Source organism: Saccostrea echinata, unplaced genomic scaffold (genome assembly GCF_033153115.1).
Source record: "Saccostrea echinata isolate AGI-Se365-2 ecotype Australia unplaced genomic scaffold, CSIRO_AGI_Sech_v1 ptg000023l, whole genome shotgun sequence".
In the NCBI taxonomy this organism is placed as follows: domain Eukaryota; kingdom Metazoa; phylum Mollusca; class Bivalvia; order Ostreida; family Ostreidae; genus Saccostrea; species Saccostrea echinata.
Window position 1 is genome coordinate 1959371 of NW_026889772.1, and position 17604 is coordinate 1976974.

The 17604-nt window shown below is 35.4% G+C and overlaps 3 protein-coding genes and 1 pseudogene across 3 annotated transcripts; 1 reads left to right on the top strand and 3 right to left on the bottom strand.

Annotated features, from left to right (window-relative positions):
* The window catches only part of LOC133191063 (uncharacterized), a 165693-nt pseudogene that overhangs the window by 12022 nt on the left and 136067 nt on the right, over positions 1-17604 (bottom strand).
* On the top strand, positions 1298-7247 carry LOC133191585 (cell death abnormality protein 1-like). The gene is made up of 10 exons (XM_061327331.1): positions 1298-1433; positions 2402-2664; positions 3037-3117; positions 4675-4809; positions 5123-5200; positions 5488-5490; positions 5879-5993; positions 6097-6252; positions 6336-6416; positions 7177-7247. Exons 1-10 carry the CDS (start codon positions 1298-1300, stop codon positions 7245-7247), a joined length of 1119 nt encoding a protein of 372 aa, XP_061183315.1.
* Positions 14120-15836, bottom strand: LOC133191054 (uncharacterized). Its single transcript, XM_061326728.1, has one exon. The coding sequence runs from the start codon at positions 15826-15828 to the stop codon at positions 14167-14169; it is 1662 nt and encodes a 553-aa protein (XP_061182712.1). The 5' UTR covers positions 15829-15836; the 3' UTR covers positions 14120-14166.
* Positions 14167-15828, bottom strand: LOC133191586 (uncharacterized). Its single transcript, XM_061327332.1, has one exon. The coding sequence runs from the start codon at positions 15826-15828 to the stop codon at positions 14167-14169; it is 1662 nt and encodes a 553-aa protein (XP_061183316.1).

Sequence of the window (17604 nt, forward strand, 5' to 3'; positions counted from 1 at the left end):
TAAATCTGGCCAGCCGTTCTATTGAGTGTATTTTCATAAAGCTCGAGGGTTCTTCTATATACTGTATTTTCATAAAGCTCGAAGGCTCCATGCCTAAGTCCTCTGGAGAGACTCTTCCTCAAAATAAAGCAATGAACAATGAATGTTTGCTATATCATCTCGGTTCTATATATATTGTCAATCTATTTACAGCTTTCTCCTGTAAACCGGCTTGCAGTTACTGTTACCATGACAGCTGTCACTTTAATAATGATATCTGTCTATGTGTTGCTGGATTCCTTGGACTTGACTGTAACCAGAAATATCAGGCAATTCAGATATCTAACCAGAAATGTCAGGTAAAAGAAATATCTAACCAGAAATGTCAGGTAATACAGAAATCTAATTAGAAGTGTCAGGTAATCCAGATATCTAACCAGAAATGTCAGTTAATACAGATATCTAACCAGAAATGTCAGTTAATACAGATATCTAACCAGAAATGTCAGGTAATACAGATATCTAACCAGAAATGTCAGGTAAATCAGATATCTAGCCAGAAATGCCAGGTAAATCAGATATTTAACCAGAAATGTCAGGTAATACAGATATCTTACCAGAAATGTCAGGTAAATCAGATATCTAACCAGAAATGTCAGGTTTTACAGATTTCTAACCAGAAATATCAGGTAAAAGAGATATCTAACCAGAAATGTCAGAGAAATCAGATATCAAACCAGATATGTCAGGTAAATCAGATATCTAACCAGAAATGTCAGGTAATACAGATATCTTATCAGAAATGTCAGGTAAATCAGATATCTAACTAGAAATGTCAGGTAAATCAGATATCTAACCACATGTATCAGGTAAATCAGACATCTGACCAGAAATGTCAGGTCATACAGATATCTAACCAAAAATGTCAGGTAATACAGATGTCTAACAAAAAATGTCAGGTAATACAAACATCTAACCAGAAATGTAAGTTAATACAGTTATCTAGTAACCAGAAATGTCAAGTAATACAGATTTCTAACCCAAAATGCCAGGTAATACAGATATCTCACAAGAAATGTCAGGTTATACAGCTATCTAACCAGAAATGTTAGGTAATCCAGATATCTAACCAGAAATGTCAGGTAATACAGTTATCTAGTAACCACAAACGTCAGGCAATCCAGAAATCTAACCAAAAATGTCAGGTAATACAGATATTTAACAAGAAATGTCACGTAATACAGATTTCTAACCAGAAATGTCAGGTAATACAGATATCTAACCAGAAATTTCAGGTAAAAGAGATATCTGATCAGATATGTCAGGTAAATCAGATATCAAACCAGATTTGTCAGGTAAATCAGGTAAATCAGATATCAAACCAGATTTCTCAGGTAAATCAGATATCAAACCAGAAATGTCATGTAATACAGATATCAAACAAGAAATGTCAGGTAAACCAGATATCTAACCTGAAATGTCAGGTAATACAGATATCTAACCAGAAATGTCAGGTAAATCAGATATCTAACCAGAAATGTCAGTAGAAAAAGATATCTAGCAAGAAATGTCAGGTGAAAGAGGTATCTAACCACATATGTCAGGTAATGCAGATATCTAACCAGAAATGTCAGTTAATACAGATATTCAACCAGAAATGTCAGGAAATTCAGATATCAAACAAGAAATGTCGGGTAAATCAGATATCTAACCAGAAATGTCAGATAATACGGATATCTAACCAGAAATGTCAGGTAAATCAGACATATAACCAGAAATGTCAGGTAATACATATATCTAACCAAAATGTCAGGTAATACAGATGTCTAACCAAAAATGTCAGGTAATACAAACATCTAACCAGAAATGTAAGTTAATACAGTTATCGAGTAACCAGAAATGTCATGTAATACAGATTTCTAACCCAAAATGCCAGGTAATATAGATATCTAACCAGAAATGTCAGGTAATTCAGATATCTAATCATAACGTCAGGTAATCCAGATATCTGACCAGAAATGTCAGGTAATCCAGACATCTAACCAGAAAGTCAGGTAATACAGATATAAAACCAGAAATGTCACGTAATACAGATATCTAACCAGAAATATCAGGTAATAGCGATATCTAACAAAAAATATCAAGTTATACAGATATTTAAACAGGAATGTCAGGTTATACAGATATCTAACCCAAATTGTTAGGTAATAGAGATATCTATCCAGAAATGTCAGCTAATGGAGATATCTAACCAGAAATGTCAGGTTAATCAGATATCTTACCAGAAATGTCAGGTTTACATAGATATCTAACCAGAAATCTCAGGTAATATAGATATCTAACCAGAAATATCAAGTAATTCAGATATCTAACCAGAAATATCAGGAAATCCAGATATCTTACCAGAAATGTCAGTTTATAGAGATATCTAACCAGAAATGTCAGGTAAATCAGATATCTAACCAGAAATGTCAGGAAATCCAGATATCTAACCAGAAATGTCAGGTTATCCAGACATGTAACCAGAAATGTCAGGTAAATCAGATATCTAACCAGAAATGTCAGGAAATCCAGATATCTAACCAGAAATGTCAGGTAATCCAGACATGTAACCAGAAATGTCAGGAAAATCAGATATCTAACCAGATATGTCAGGTGAATCAGACATCTGACAAGAAATGTCAGGTAATACAGATATCTAACCAAAAATTTCAGGTAATACAGATGTCTAACAAAAAAAGTCAGGTAATACAAACATTTAACCAGAAATGTAAGTTAATACAGTTATCTAGTAACCAGAAATGTCAAGTAATACAGATTTCTAACCCAAAATGCCAGGAAATATAGATATCTAACAAGAAATGTCAGGTTATACAGCTATCTAACCAGAAATGTAAGGTATTCCAGATATCTAACCAGAAATGTCAGGTAATATAGATATCAAACCAGAAATGTCAGGTAAAAGAGATATCTAACCAGATATGTCAGGTAAATCAGATATCAAACCAGAAATATCAGGTAATACAGATGTCTAACCAAAAATGTCATGTTATACAGATATCTGACCAGAAATGTCAGGTTATACAGCTATCTAACCAGAAATGTAAGGTATTCCAGATATCTAACCAGAAATGTCAGGTAATACAGATATCAAACCAGAAATGTCATGTAATACAGATATCTGACCAGAAATGTCAGGTTATTCAGATATCAAACAAGAAATGTCAGGTTAATCAGATATCTAACCAGAAATGTCAGGTAAATCAGATATCTAACAAGAAATGTCAGGTAATTCAGATATCTTATCAGATATTTCCGGAAAATCAGATATCTAACCAGAAATGTCAGGTAATTCAGATATCTTATCAGAAATGTCAGGTAAATCAGATATCTAACAAGAAATGTCAGGTGATGCAGATATCTAACAAGAAATGTCAGGTAAAAGAGATGTCTGACAAGAAATGTCTGGTAATCCAGATATCGAAACAAAAAATGTCAGATGATACAGATATTCAACCAGAAATGTCAGTCAACAAAGGTATCTAACATGAAATATCAGATAATACAGATATCTGGCCAGAAATGCCAGGTAATAAAAATATCTATCCAGAACTGTCAGGTAATCCAAATATCTAACCAGAAATGACAGGTAAATCAGATATTAACAAGAATTGTCAGGTAATACGGATACCTAACATGAACTGTCAGGTAAAAGAGATATCTAATCAGATATGTCAGGTAAATCAGATATCAAACCAGATTTGTCAGGTAAATCAGATATCTAACCAGAAATGTCATGTAACACAGATATCTAACCAGAAATGTCAAGTAATTCAGATATCTAACCAGAAATGTCAGAGAAATCAGATATCAAACCAGATAAGTCACTTAAATCAGATATCTAACCAGAAATGTCATGTAATACAGATATCTAACCAGAAATGTCAGGTAATACAGATATCTTACCAGAAATGTCACGTAAATCAGATATCTTACAAGAAATGTCAGGTAATGCAGATATCTAACAGGAAATGTCAGGTAAAAGAGACGTCTAACAAGAAATGTCATGTAATCCAGATATTTAACCAGAAAATGTCAGATGATACAGATATCTAACCAGAAATGTCAGGTAATTCAGATATCTAACAAGAAATGTCAGGTAATACAGATATCTAACCAGAAATGTCAGGTAATTCAGATATCTAACAAAAAATGTCAGGTAATACAGATATCTAACCAGAAATATCAAATAATACAGATATCTAACCAGAAATGTCAGGTAATTCAGATATCTAACCAGAATTGTAAGTTTATTCAGATATCTAAGCAGAAATGAAATGTCAGGGAATACAGTTATCTAACCAGAAATGTCAGGTAATTCAGTTATCCAACCAGAAATGTAGATATCTCATCTAATACTTAGTATTGTTCAGCTTCTTTGTTGTTATTTACTTCCACTTAAAGTGGGGGATGTTAATATGGGTCTATATGTATGTCTGTCATTCTTATATTTTTATACTGGAAGATTAAAATTTATTGAATCATTTTGAATTCAAACTTATAGAGCTACAGTCTCATCTGAGACTTGTTTAATATTAAGGTTGGACTGTGTTGACTTTACAGAAGCTGACCTATGGCCCTGGTTGTATCTATTGCTGTGACCTTATATTAAGGTTGGACTGTATTTATTTATAGAAGCTGACCTATGGCCCTGATTGTATCTATCACTGTGACCAGTGTGTCCATAGTGAAACCTGTGACCCAATTTCTGGTCAGTGTCAATGTTTACCAGGATACCAGGGGTTTTCTGTCAACAACCATGTCCTAAAGGTACCTATGGCAACAGTTGTAAACAGAACTGCAGGTATATCATAATTATTTACAATTATCTATCGCGACTTTTTTTTTATTTGTGTGAAACTAACATTCAGAAAGTTGAAATAACTGATGCAAGTTTATAACATGATTCAGTCTACAATATCATGAATATGTAACTATCTTATTCACAAATCATCAGTGAAAAAAAAAGTTAAGACAAAATAATTCACACTGTAGACATTCTTTCTTTAGCTTTTTGGATGGCAATAATTTCGGTCTCTGCTTTGTTCATGGAATCAATTTTTTTTCATTTGAAAGTTGTCAGAATGGTGGAGAATGTGATAATGTCAATGGAACCTGTCTGTGTCCCACGGGATTCATGGGATCTGATTGCTCTCAGAGAGTAAGTATAATAGAATTCTTTATTTGTGGGATTTATGGGATCTGATTGCTCTCAGAGGGTAAGTATAATAGAATTCTTTATTTGTGGGATTCATGGGATCTGATTGTTCTCAGAGAGTAAGTATAATAGAATTCTTTATTTGTGGGATTCATGGGACCTGATTGTTCTCAGAGAGTAAGTATAATAGAATTCTTTATTTGTGGGATTCATGGGACCTGATTGCTATCAGAGAGTAAGTATAATAGAATTCTTTATTTGTGGGATTCATGGGATCTGATTGCTTTCAGAGAGTAAGTATAATAGAATTCTTTATTTGTGGGATTCATGGGATCTGATTGTTCTCAGAGAGTAAGTATAATAGAATTCTTTATTTGTGGGATTCATGGGACCTGATTGTTCTCAGAGAGTAAGTATAATAGAATTCTTTATTTGTGGGATTCATGGGATCTGATTGTTCTCAGAGAGTAAGAATAATAGAATTCTTTATTTGTGGGATTCATGGGATATTAACTTTCCCCAGAGGGTTATAGTATTGTGGATTCTTTACTTGTGAAATTCCAGGGATCTGATTGTTATCAGACTCAGAGGTAAGTCAATGAAATGTGTAGTTTGTTCTCAAAGATATACACTTAAACACTTCATATTAGCAGTTCTCATGGTTATTCTTTTTATCCCCAGTGCCCAAAGGGAAAATATGGGCCAGACTGTTCCCTGAACTGTACGTGTGGTCCCTTGTCTGAGGGATGTGATGTCACCACAGGAAAATGTATCTGTCAGCCCGGGTTTACTGGAGGTAATGCTTTATCAAAAAAAAATAATGTCTTTTAACTCACCCGAGGCAAAGGCTCAAATTAGATTTTTATTGAAAAGTGATGGTGTATGATTTGTATGGGCAGATAAGTGTGAGAAGTCGTGTCCGAGCCTGGCGTATGGAGCCGGCTGTGAGAGATCCTGTCTGGACATGTGTAATGTCACAGGAATGCTTACCTGTAGTCCTGTAGATGGCGCTTGTCAGTGTCGCCCCGGATACACGGGACAAAAGTGTGACCAGCGTAAGTATAGACACACCTTATCAAGATGTAGTACTCATCTGTTCATATGAACACTGTAATCGTATAATCACTCGTTTATTTAGATTGTGCAAGTGGGATGTGGGGTGTTTCCTGTGCTCAGAGGTGTTTATGTGGTTCCCATGGTAACTGTGACAGAGAGACAGGTGTGTGTGACTATGTAAAGTCAGTGTAACAATATTCCAATTATCAGTGATGTACTGTAATCAGGGTAAGTAAATCCAGTGTAACAATATTCCAATTATCAATGATGTACTGTAATCAGGGTATGTAAAGCCAGTGTAACAATATTCCAATTATATACTGTAATCAGGGTAAGTAAATCCAGTGTAACAATATTCCAATTATCAGTGATGTACTGTAATCAGGATATGTAAAGCCAGTGTAACAATATTCCAATTATATACTGTAATCAGGGTAAGTAAATCCAGTGTAACAATATTCCAATTATCAGTGATGTACTGTAATCAGGGTATGTAAAGCCAGTGTAACAATATTCCAATTATCAATGATGTACTGTAATCAGGGTATGTAAAGCCAGTGTAACAATATTCCAATTATATACTGTAATCAGGGTATGTAAAGCCAGTGTAACAATATTCCAATTATCAGTGATGTACTGTAATCAGGGTATGTAAAGCCAGTGTAACAATATTCCAATTATCAGTGATGTACTGTAATCAAGGTATGTAAAGCCAGTGTAACAATATTCCAATTATCAATGATGTACTGTAATCAGGGTATGTAAAGCCAGTGTAACAATATTTCAATTATCAATGATGTACTGTAATCAGGGTATGTAAAGCCAGTGTAACAATATTCCAATTATCAATGATGTGTAGTTCATCAAGCATTTTTCTTTAAAAAGAGAGTTATCATAATCTATATGTGATCTTCTTGATTCAGTGTGTGAAATGCTGGCTCCATTAGGAGCTGTGTATAACTGTAGCTGGTACCTAAATCTTACAGGTGTATGACATTAACTATTGGGTTTTTTCTTCCTTTATAGTGTGTGAAGTTTTGGCTTCATTAGGAACAGTGTATAGCTGTAGGGTACCAAAATCTTACAGCTGTATGTCATTAACTTTTGGTTTTTCTTATCTTTGTTTATAGTGTGTGATACTGGTTCCTAAGGAAAACATTGTAGCAAAGCCTGTAATTGTGGAGGGGCCAGCTGTAACCCTGTCACTGGAGAGTGCTTGTGTCCCCCTGGGAAAATAGGGCACCACTGTGAACAAGGTACAGAGGAATATACAATTTTACAATAGCACTGTGTTAAACAAGATATACTTGGTACAGCCTACTCCAGTTATTTTATATTGAACTTGAGGAGATGGCATAGAACATGCATTGTATTACGTGTGTGTATCCATGATCATTGTAAGAAATATAACTCCGTACAATATAAATTAAACTCCACAAAAATTGGTGATCTCACAGTATATTGTAACTGAGTTTTGAGTAAGTTAACATGATGTTTTGATAGAGTGTGGCGGGTTGTATTTTGGTTTCCAGTTTAAATAAGTTTATTTGATGTCAGATTTTAAGTTTATTTGATGTGTTTTGCTAGAGTGTGGTGCCTCGTACTTTGGTTTCCAATGTGCCCAGCTGTGTGGGTGTCAGAATAACGGTGTGTGTGACAAAGTGACGGGAGAGTGTACCTGTCAGCCGGGCTGGAGTGGAACATTCTGTGATCAAAGTAGGTCACCCAATTTTCAATGTTGGCAAAAAAGTAGGTCACCCAGCTCTCAATGTCAGCAGAAAAACTAGGTCACCCAACTCAGTGTCGGCAGAAAAAATGTTAACATATTACCTTTAAGCTTAACTAATGTCATTAGTACATGTAAGGCCTCCTTAGGGTGCATATTAGAAGTGATTCAAATCTTGATTTCTTTCTGTTATATCCTGAACACAAGGAATATCACAGTCAACAATTTTATGCCACAATAATTGTGCTAATGAACTGATGTTGAAGTAAACTCTCTGACAATATTAAGGTGACTTGGACATTATTAAGGTGACTCTTACATTGTTAAGCTGAACCAGACATTGTTAAGGTGACTCAGATATTGTTAAGGTGAATCTGACATTGTTAAGGTGACTCTGATATTGTTAAGGTGACTCTGACATTGTTAAGGTGACTCTGACATTGTTAAGGTGACTCTGACATTGTTAAGATAACTCATTGTTAAAGTGACTTGGACATAGTTGAGGTGAATCAGTCTTTGTTAAGGTGACTCAGACATTGTTAAGGTGAATCAGACATTGTTAATTTAACTCAGACATTGTTAAGGTGACTTGGACATTGTTGAGGTGAATCAGACATTGTTAATTTAACTCATACATTGTTAAGGTGACTTGGACATTGTTGAGTTGAATCAGACATTGTTAATTTAACTCAGACATTGTTAAGGTGACTCTAACATTGTTAAGGTGAATCAGACATTGTTAAGGTGAATCAGACATTGTTAAGGTGACTCGGACCTAGTTAAGGTGACTCAGACATTGTTAAGGTGACTCTGACATTGTTGAGGTGAATCAGACATAGTTAAGGTGACTCTGACATTGTTAAGGTGAATCAGGCATTGTTAGGTGACTCTGACATTGTTAAGATGAATCAGACATTGTTAAGGTGACTCTGACAGTGTTAAGGTGAATCAGACATTGTTAAGGTGACTCGGACCTAGTTAAGGTGACTCTGACATTGTTAAGGTGACTCAGACATTGTTGAGGTGAATCGGACATTGTTAAAGTGATTTATACATTGTTAAGGTTATTCATTCATTGTTAAGGTGACCTGAACATTGTTAAGGTGACTTGGACATTGTTAAGGGGGATCAGATATTGTTAAGGTGAATCTGACATTGTTGTGTTACAGGGTGTCCTGATGGTATGTACGGAGCTGACTGCAGTAACCAATGTCCTAACTGTAAATGGGGGGTCATGTGACAGTATCACAGGATTGTGTCTGTGTGCCATGGGATATAAAGGAGTTCTCTGTAACCAAAGTAAGTACTGCTGTAGACACAGGGCGTTGGATTACAAAAGTATTAGATTTTGAAGTACTGTACACAGCTATTACATTTTGTTATAAAAACTTTTTTTTAGTTCACCTCATCAAAATTGAGCTTTGCTTTTGATGGACTCCCCTTTTCACCTTTTTGGAGCCATATTTTTCATAAGTGTTTATTGTGTACATATTTGCATGCCCTATATGAGCTAATCTAATGCACTTATAATGCATCTGTAAAGAAGTTTTTCAGATTAAGGGTGAAGTTGTTGCTACTCTAACAAAGAAAAGGTGATTGTAGTTAATTTTGATAGAAAGAGTAAAATTATTTTTATGAAATACAAGACAATGTGAGTAATTAATACATACATTTATGATCATATTTCAAATACAATCATGTTATGTAATCTTTATTGCAGCTTGTGATCCAGGGACCTGGGGAGCAAACTGCCAGAGTTACTGCCCTTCACCTTGTAAACTAAACTGTGTCCCTACAACAGGGGAATGTCCCTGTCACCAGGGGGCGTGTCTCAATGGAGGAATCTGTAAACAGGTAAATACATTAACCAGAGTTACTGCCCTTCATTGTATCACTACTACAGGTGAATGTCCCTGTCACCAGGGGGCGTGTCTCAATGGAGGAATCTGTAAACAGGTAAATACCTTATCCAGAGTTACTGCCCTTCATTGTGTCTCTACAAAGGGGAAGTGTCCTTGTCACCAGGGGGCATGTCTCAATGGAGGAACAGTGATTGGGAAGGGCTTGCACCACGCGCCATAGTCGCATTGAAGTGAAAAATGGCGCATTAAATTAATCAATGGTGGCGCCAAGGTGTGCATTCAATTTTTAGCGATGTTATTTGGAAATATTTTGTGTACTTTCTTACTTGTTTTACTTTCGTTTTAAATGCAGTCAATTTTAAAATAACAAATCTCATTGGTTAAACCCCATCAAAAAACTGCTTCTGGTTAAACGAAGCACTTACATTAGGTACATTACTTCATTCATTTGTAGGGTTGCATGGTGCTCAATCCAAATTTTGACATTATTTAACACAAAATACGGGTAAATTACATTCTATGCAGGTTCCTTTAAATTTGCTGCATTGCAGATGTTAAAAATTAGATTCGGTTAATAAAAACGTGTTTTCTTTCGTTTTTCATATTTTGTTTGTCGTTTTGTTAATTTCTTAAAATGGCCCTTCAGAATATATTGATGGCCCATTCATTTTCAAATTGGCCCATTAAAATTTTTGACAGTTGCGCCATAGTCCCATTGACCTTTTTGGCCTTCCCAATCACTGGAGGAATCTGTAAGCAGATAAATACATTAGCCAGAGTTACTTCCCTTCATTGTATCCCTACTACAGGGGAATATCCCTGTCACCAGGGGGCGTGTCTCAATGGAGGAATCTGTAAACAGGTAAATACATTAACCAGAGTTACTGCCCTTCATTGTGTCCCTACTACAGGTGAATGTCCCTGTCACCAGGGGGCGTGTCTCAATGGAGGAATCTGTAAACAGGTAAATACATTAACCAGAGTTACTGACCTTTATTGTATCTCTACTACAGGGGAATGTCCCTGTCACCAGGGGGCGTGTCTCAATGGGGGAATCTGTAAACAGGTTAATACATAAGCCAGAGTTACTGCCCTTTATTGAGTCGGTCAACTGAGAGTTGCTGCCCCTGCTCCTAAGAGTTGCTGAAAAAAAAATTCTAATCAACAAGCAGATGTGGCCATCTATATGGAGTCATTTAATTTGTTATTTGGTTAAATTAATTAGATCCAATAACTGTTCTCCATCTTTAAAGAATTAAGGACAGAAGATATAAAATGACACATCATGTTCTCTGTTTTTGGCTCATATGAGCTTAAAGCTAAAGTGAACTTTTCTGAACAATGTTTGTCCATTGCCTTTCAGTCTATTTATTATTTTTTTTACATAATTATATTTAACTTCTAATTATAAAAATTAATTCATACTACATGGTAAAAACTTGATGGTTTTTGTTCCTTTTCAGGGTAAATGTATGTCATAGTTTCTTCTTCAGGGAAATGTGTGTGATAGTATGATTTCTTTTTCAGGGTAAATGTGTGTGATAGTACGATTTCTTTTTCATGGTAAAAACTTGATGGTTTTTGTTCCTTTTCAGGGTAAATGTATGTCATAGTTTCTTCTTCAGGGAAATGTGTGTGATAGTATGATTTCTTTTTCAGGGTAAATGTGTGTGATAGTACGATTTCTTTTTCAGGGTAAATGTATGTTTCAATATGGTTTTTTTTTCAGAGTAAATGTGTGTGATAGTATGATTTCTTTTTCAGGGTAAATATATGTGTCAATATGGTTTCTTTTTCAGGGTAAATGTGTGTCTCACTGTATGGTTTCTTTTTCAGGGTAAATGTGTGTCTCACTGTATGGTTTCTTTTTCAGGGTAAATGTATGTGTCAATATGGTTTCTTTTTCAGGGTAAATGTGTGTGTCAGTATGGTTTCTTTTTCAGGGTAAATGTGTGTGTCAGTATGGTTTCTTTTTCAGGGTAAATGTGTGTGTCAGTATGGTTTCTTTGGGGTTGACTGTTCACAGTCACTAGGAAGATCTCTGGTATCACAGGAATCCAATAGTTGTAAGTGACCATTGTATACAAAAAGATCCAATAATATTCTGCCAAAATTATTTGTATACGTCGAATTTTACATCCTCTGTAGTGAAAATCATGCATATAAAAGTCCTTTATTTTTCAGCACCTTCTAGTTTGACCTTGACCTCGGGTCAAGTGGTTGGTATAGTCATGGGTTTACTGGTCCTCATTTTGCTGGTAGTCCTGTTGACCATTTTTATAATGAGACGAAGATATCACAACCAACAGAACAACATTACATCAATGAACTTAAACAATTCTGTGAGTTTTGAAGAATTGTCCCCATTTAAAAGTATAAAGAGACCAAATAGTTTATTGGTTTTAATTTATTTATTAAAGTGTATAAATATGAAAGCATTAATGTCCCGCCACCCAATTCACAGACTGTTTTCTTACACAGCTCCAGGAAGACAGTGAAGTACGAGGTTTTACTAAACCTCACTACGATGTCCAGCATTCCGACAACATGTCTGACTCCTCAGGAGGGAAATCGGAAACACATTCAGAAGACAGCGCTACTGCTTAATATCACTACAAGGACAGGGATTCTCTGATAGGATTGTGATAACAGTGTACATCTGTGATATTATTATACAACAGCGATACCTGCAACTCCAAAGATTGATGTGGATATACTAACTTTTGTCGAACAATTCATTGAACGAATTCAAAGTGGATATAAAACTTCTATGCAGTAGTTTATTTGTGTAAATGTTTGCCCAATCATTGTGATAATTTCTGAAAGAGAAACTCCAGACTGCTCAGTACATGTGTGTAACTTTTTTAGTCCTTTATATTGTGGAATGCAACTATTTGTATACTACTGCAATATGGGTACATGTATTATTTTGTTATACCTTGGTATTGTACAATAAAGACTCCAATAACAGAAACCGACATTGAAGTTGGGGAGTCTGAACAAATCAAAAAATTCAATTCTTTCAAAAAATTACCATTATGCAGAATAACTTGCAGGTTGCATGGTCTTATGATTTTGGGATTGACTACCCAATTGCCTGCTTGTCACACCCACTGTGAGCCCTATGTATTGATTAGGTACACTGAATATTCCGTAGTCAAATTTACTAGTGGTCTAACAATTGATATGAAATATGTCAGTCAAAGTTTGACCCATTGAAAGGTAGTAATTGTTAGCAAGGTCATCACCCAAAGTGCGATAGTGTCTGCTTGAAATACCCTTCACGATTCAATCCATAGTCTCTCAAATACTTTGGATTATAGTGTAAGATAGTATTTGATTGATACAATATATATGATATACTTGCCTTAAAATCTATTTCTTGGTTCATAGGAAGGGGGTGGATGGGGTGTTTTACCACTTTAGGAGGTTATTATTTGGTTAATTATAACAACTCCGAAAATCCCAGGGAAGCCTGGCACCCCTCCCCCAGCCCCTAAGGTCTACTACTGAGTGGTATTAAAATTGAAAAAAAAAAATGTTTTATTTAGTGTTTGTATCAGCTAAGTTTCAAACTCCAAGATGAATTACATCTTTTAGAAGATAGACAAGGATGTAACTTTCTTTTAGAAGTGGGGGAGTAGAATGGTACAGCCAGGAAAATAATGACAAGCCAAAAAAAAAGGCAATGGGTAGTTTCATAAAACTGAAAAATCTTGTACATGTAGCAATAAGGTGGGGGGGGGGTATTAATGTGAGAAACCCTGACCCGGCACAGTTTCAAAAAGTGTGAGGAGGGTTGCATCTGGCCTCTTAATAATATTTTCTTTACATAATTAACAGCAAAAGCCTATTCCCAGAAAAAAGTAAGGGTATCCTGGTAGGAATGAACAAGATGTAAAGGCATAAAATACTTATTAATTTGGACTGTTTTCTAATGATTCCTGCAAGAAAATCTTTGAAGTTGATCTTGATAGGAGATATCTGTTTTCAAGTGATCAGATATGATTTTTCTTAGCTTCCCAAGTTATCATTATCAATTTACATATTATCTACACCGTTCTTTATTTTTGTTCAAACTTAAATAAGCTGGACTAACACAGTTTTGAAGCTTTAAATATGTCAATGTGTATTGAAGCTACAGTAACCAATTTTATTTACAGACAAAAAAAATCTTTTTTTATCCATTCTAAATTGTATATAGAGAAAAATATCCTATATTAAAACTTGAAATAAACATAGTGCAATTGTCATAGTGTACATGTGTTTTGATCATGTAATTAATTTATGATGCACACAATTCATATGGAGTAAATGTTTGATGTTTATTTCATGTATTGTATGACTTTCACTTCCCCTGAATTAAACAACCCTACCCACAACCTCCCCTCACTGTCCACACTCAGTCCACTAGGATGCTCTAGTCCACAATTATCCACACATCTCAGGAACTGTCCATTCTGATCTAAGATGTGTAGACAGTTATTGAATTCATCAACCACAATGATGTGACCCATGGAGTCTGTCACTATTTGAACAGGACCAAATGTTTCCTTTCCCCCTGGAGGTTTGTTGTTGTACCTGAATCTGACTTTTCCTGTCCTGTCCACCACTACCACTGTTCTAGCATTACCATCAGAGGCCACTATGTCTCCATTGTTGTTCTCCACCACAAACACTACATATTTTCCTCCTTGATAGATTGGATCACCAAGTTCATCTTTATCTATTTCCTGTGTCACTCTCTGTCCCTGATAAAGGACTATTTTATAAAGACTATCATCAGTAGTACCCATACTAACTAGGATGTCCCCTGACCTGGTACAACACAGTCCCTGTGGATGCCAGCTCCTTGGTGTGGTGTTCAGTGTCTCTGTCTTCCCATCTCTGACAATGTTCACAGTTCTATTGTTAGCATCACTGTATATCAGTTCTCCCTGCCTGGTCACTGTAATGTCATCAGGAAATGTCTTACATGTACTGGTGACAGTGTCTTGTACAGCTCCATGTATGTCCACACAGGTTATCATTTTGTCTGTTCCACTAATCCAAGCTTTATCTGATCCTACACAGGCTACTTTGAATAAGTTTGTAACATTTGTTGGAATGTTTGCAATCACTTTGGCTTCTTCTAATAATTCCTTAACAGATAAAAAGGAGACTTCATTTGTCAGACTGGATAGTGATGTCTGTGTCAGTGTAGCTTTGTATTCTCCTAGTTCTATACTGAGTTTTCTCCCTTGGACTGTGTTTGTTTGAAGAGACGGCAATAGTAAATCAGGTGTTTGTGGAATGCTCCTGTATTCCTTCAGTTTAGATAGGTAGTTGTTGACATCAGACACTTTGTTGGACTTCAGGATTTTCTTGTTTTCTTGACAAGTTTGGCTCATACTGGAATTCTGACTTCTGAGTTTGGACTGGCATGATTTTAGAGTTGTAATATGATGATCTCTGAGTGACTGAATCAGTGATTCCATTTTGTTAAAGGTGTTGTCCACCTCTAGGTGCCATTGATTTCTATTATCATTGGTCTGTTTCTGTAAATCTGTATAATGAGCCATGAATTTGGAAATTTTGTTTTCAGTGCCTTTGTCCTGTGCTGTGTTCTTTGAGATAATGGCCTCAATTTCCTCAGTTTCTTTTTTGATTTTTTCTCTCTTTGTAGCTATAATATCTGTCATGTCCACAATGTCATGACCTTTATGTAGACCAGTGATACATTTGATGCAGACTTGGACATCACACTGTTGACAGTGGGCCTCACATCTCTGGTGGGAATGAGATGTACACTGAGGAAACACAAGCTGTACTGTACGCTTTGTGAAAGGAACAATGTCATGCTTCATGGACTTGAGGCTCTTGACATGTTTGTTGATGCAGTCTTCACACAGACCGACTTGGCAGCTGTTACAGAATTGCTGGACAGGTTTGACGCAAAGATCACAGGTTATGAGTTGCTGTGCCTGGATGGTGGCAGCAGTGGCCATTCCTATAATGTAGCCATATCTGAACAACAAAACAACATAATTTTATTTTTTTATTTTAAAATCTTGCATATGAACTTAGTGGGATAAAGAGGATTTTCTCTTGTTACTCATTCAAGTGATAATGTCTTTTCACATTTTTAAAAATCATATTTTAACAAGTTTTAAGTGTTTAAAATTTTCAGTTTTTTTTAATGGTGGGAGCAGCCAATCAGGACAAATCCAAATGAAGTTTAATTCATTGAAATTCATATTATTTGAATTATTTTTAATTGGCAGAAAGAGTCAATCAAGACAAATCTAAATGATTTAATTTATTGACATTCAGGATTTCTTCAACCACACAATTTGAATATTTTTATTTCAAACACTGTCTTTATATTAAGTGAACACATTAAAAGCATGGCCGTAGGAACCGGGGGGTCACGGGGGAGGGGGGGGGGGCCGTGCCCCCCTCCCCCCAATAATTTTGCCGATATATAGTTTACTATAGAAAATAATTTTGCCGATATATAGTTTACTATAGAAAACATAGATATTATATGATTGTGCCCCCTCAATATAAATGTCTGATGACCTTTTTTTTTCTTTTTTTTTTTTTTTTTTTTGCTTGTCAAGGAAATTTTGGTAGTTGATAGTGCTACCTACTCAACTGCTGTGCCTCCCCAAACTGAAATTGCTTCCTACGGGCCTGAAAAGTATCACAATGTTAGGGGTCTTGAGCTTGTACATTAATGCAATCTAATCAAGCCTATTAATTTTTTCATTTTTTAATTGATCAATTAAATGGATTTCTTTGATTTAAAAAATATCTCTTTATTTCTTTTTAATTTTAATCTTTTTTTTTGGGGGGGGGGGTGTTTTTTTTTCTTCAAAGGAAAACATCGATATTGCAAATTTCAATGCGTTGATTGACGACGTAGAAACAAATGATTTCTCGCATTTCAATAAAAGTTTGTCATCGGAAGGCAAAACCAGAGACTTCTGATGTGAACTCGCATCTTAAATTGGAGCATAGGCACTTGTTATCAATTTTTCAACCCATAGTATTAGTTATTACTATATATTTTGGATTAAGAAATTTATTGCCGTAACAAGTGCCTGTCTCTTGGAGACTTACAAAAAGACGATAGATCTTACACGCAGTAAAAAATAAAAACAAAACAACAACATCCAAGAAATAAATGAATAAATAAAAATATAGACTAAAACACACATATACACAAAAAGGCTTGGAAGTCGGCAGAGTCAGACGAATTCTTTGAAATTGAAAAATGTTGGCAACATTCAGCTTAGCTGTAGAAATGTAGCTCTCTGAGAAAAAAATATTGAAAGACTACAGCCAAAAGAAAATTAAACAAGATGTGTTTGTGAAAAACTGATGCCCCCGTATGGCAGCTTATGGCGAAGGTTAAAGTTTCTTCAAATGCAAGTCAAAATCCAGGCCAAAAGATAAAAAATGTTGATACCCAAAGAAATGTCTTGTCTCGAGGAATACACCTGTGAAATTTGAAAGACCTAGATACAACTGTTCAAAAGCTATGGCGAAGGTTAAAGTTTTTTAAATAAAAGTCAAACGTCAAGGTCAAGGTCAAAGTGGTTGGTATCCAAAGGAAGATCTTGTCACAAGGATTACATATGTGAAGTATGAAAACCCTAGCACAAACCATTCAAAAGTTATGGACAAGTTTAAAGTTTTTCAAAAGTAGGTCAAACTCCTAGGTCAAGGTCAAAGGGTCAAAGTGGTTGGTATCCAAATGAAGGTCTTGTCACAAGGAT

What these genes read in the sequence shown, in the direction of transcription:
- LOC133191585 (XM_061327331.1), top strand. Translation starts at nt 1,298, where the DNA reads ATGTCAGGTAAATCAGATATCAAACCAGATTTGTCAGGTAAATCAGGT. An exon ending in CATCTGACAAGAAATGTCAG is followed by an intron (nt 2,665 to 3,036) that starts GTAATACAGATA and finishes CATGTTATACAG; the next exon opens with ATATCTGACCAGAAATGTCA. An exon ending in GGGACAAAAGTGTGACCAGC is followed by an intron (nt 6,253 to 6,335) that starts GTAAGTATAGAC and finishes TCGTTTATTTAG; the next exon opens with ATTGTGCAAGTGGGATGTGG.
- LOC133191054 (XM_061326728.1), bottom strand. Translation starts at nt 15,828, where the DNA reads ATGGCCACTGCTGCCACCATCCAGGCACAGCAACTCATAACCTGTGAT.
- LOC133191586 (XM_061327332.1), bottom strand. Translation starts at nt 15,828, where the DNA reads ATGGCCACTGCTGCCACCATCCAGGCACAGCAACTCATAACCTGTGAT.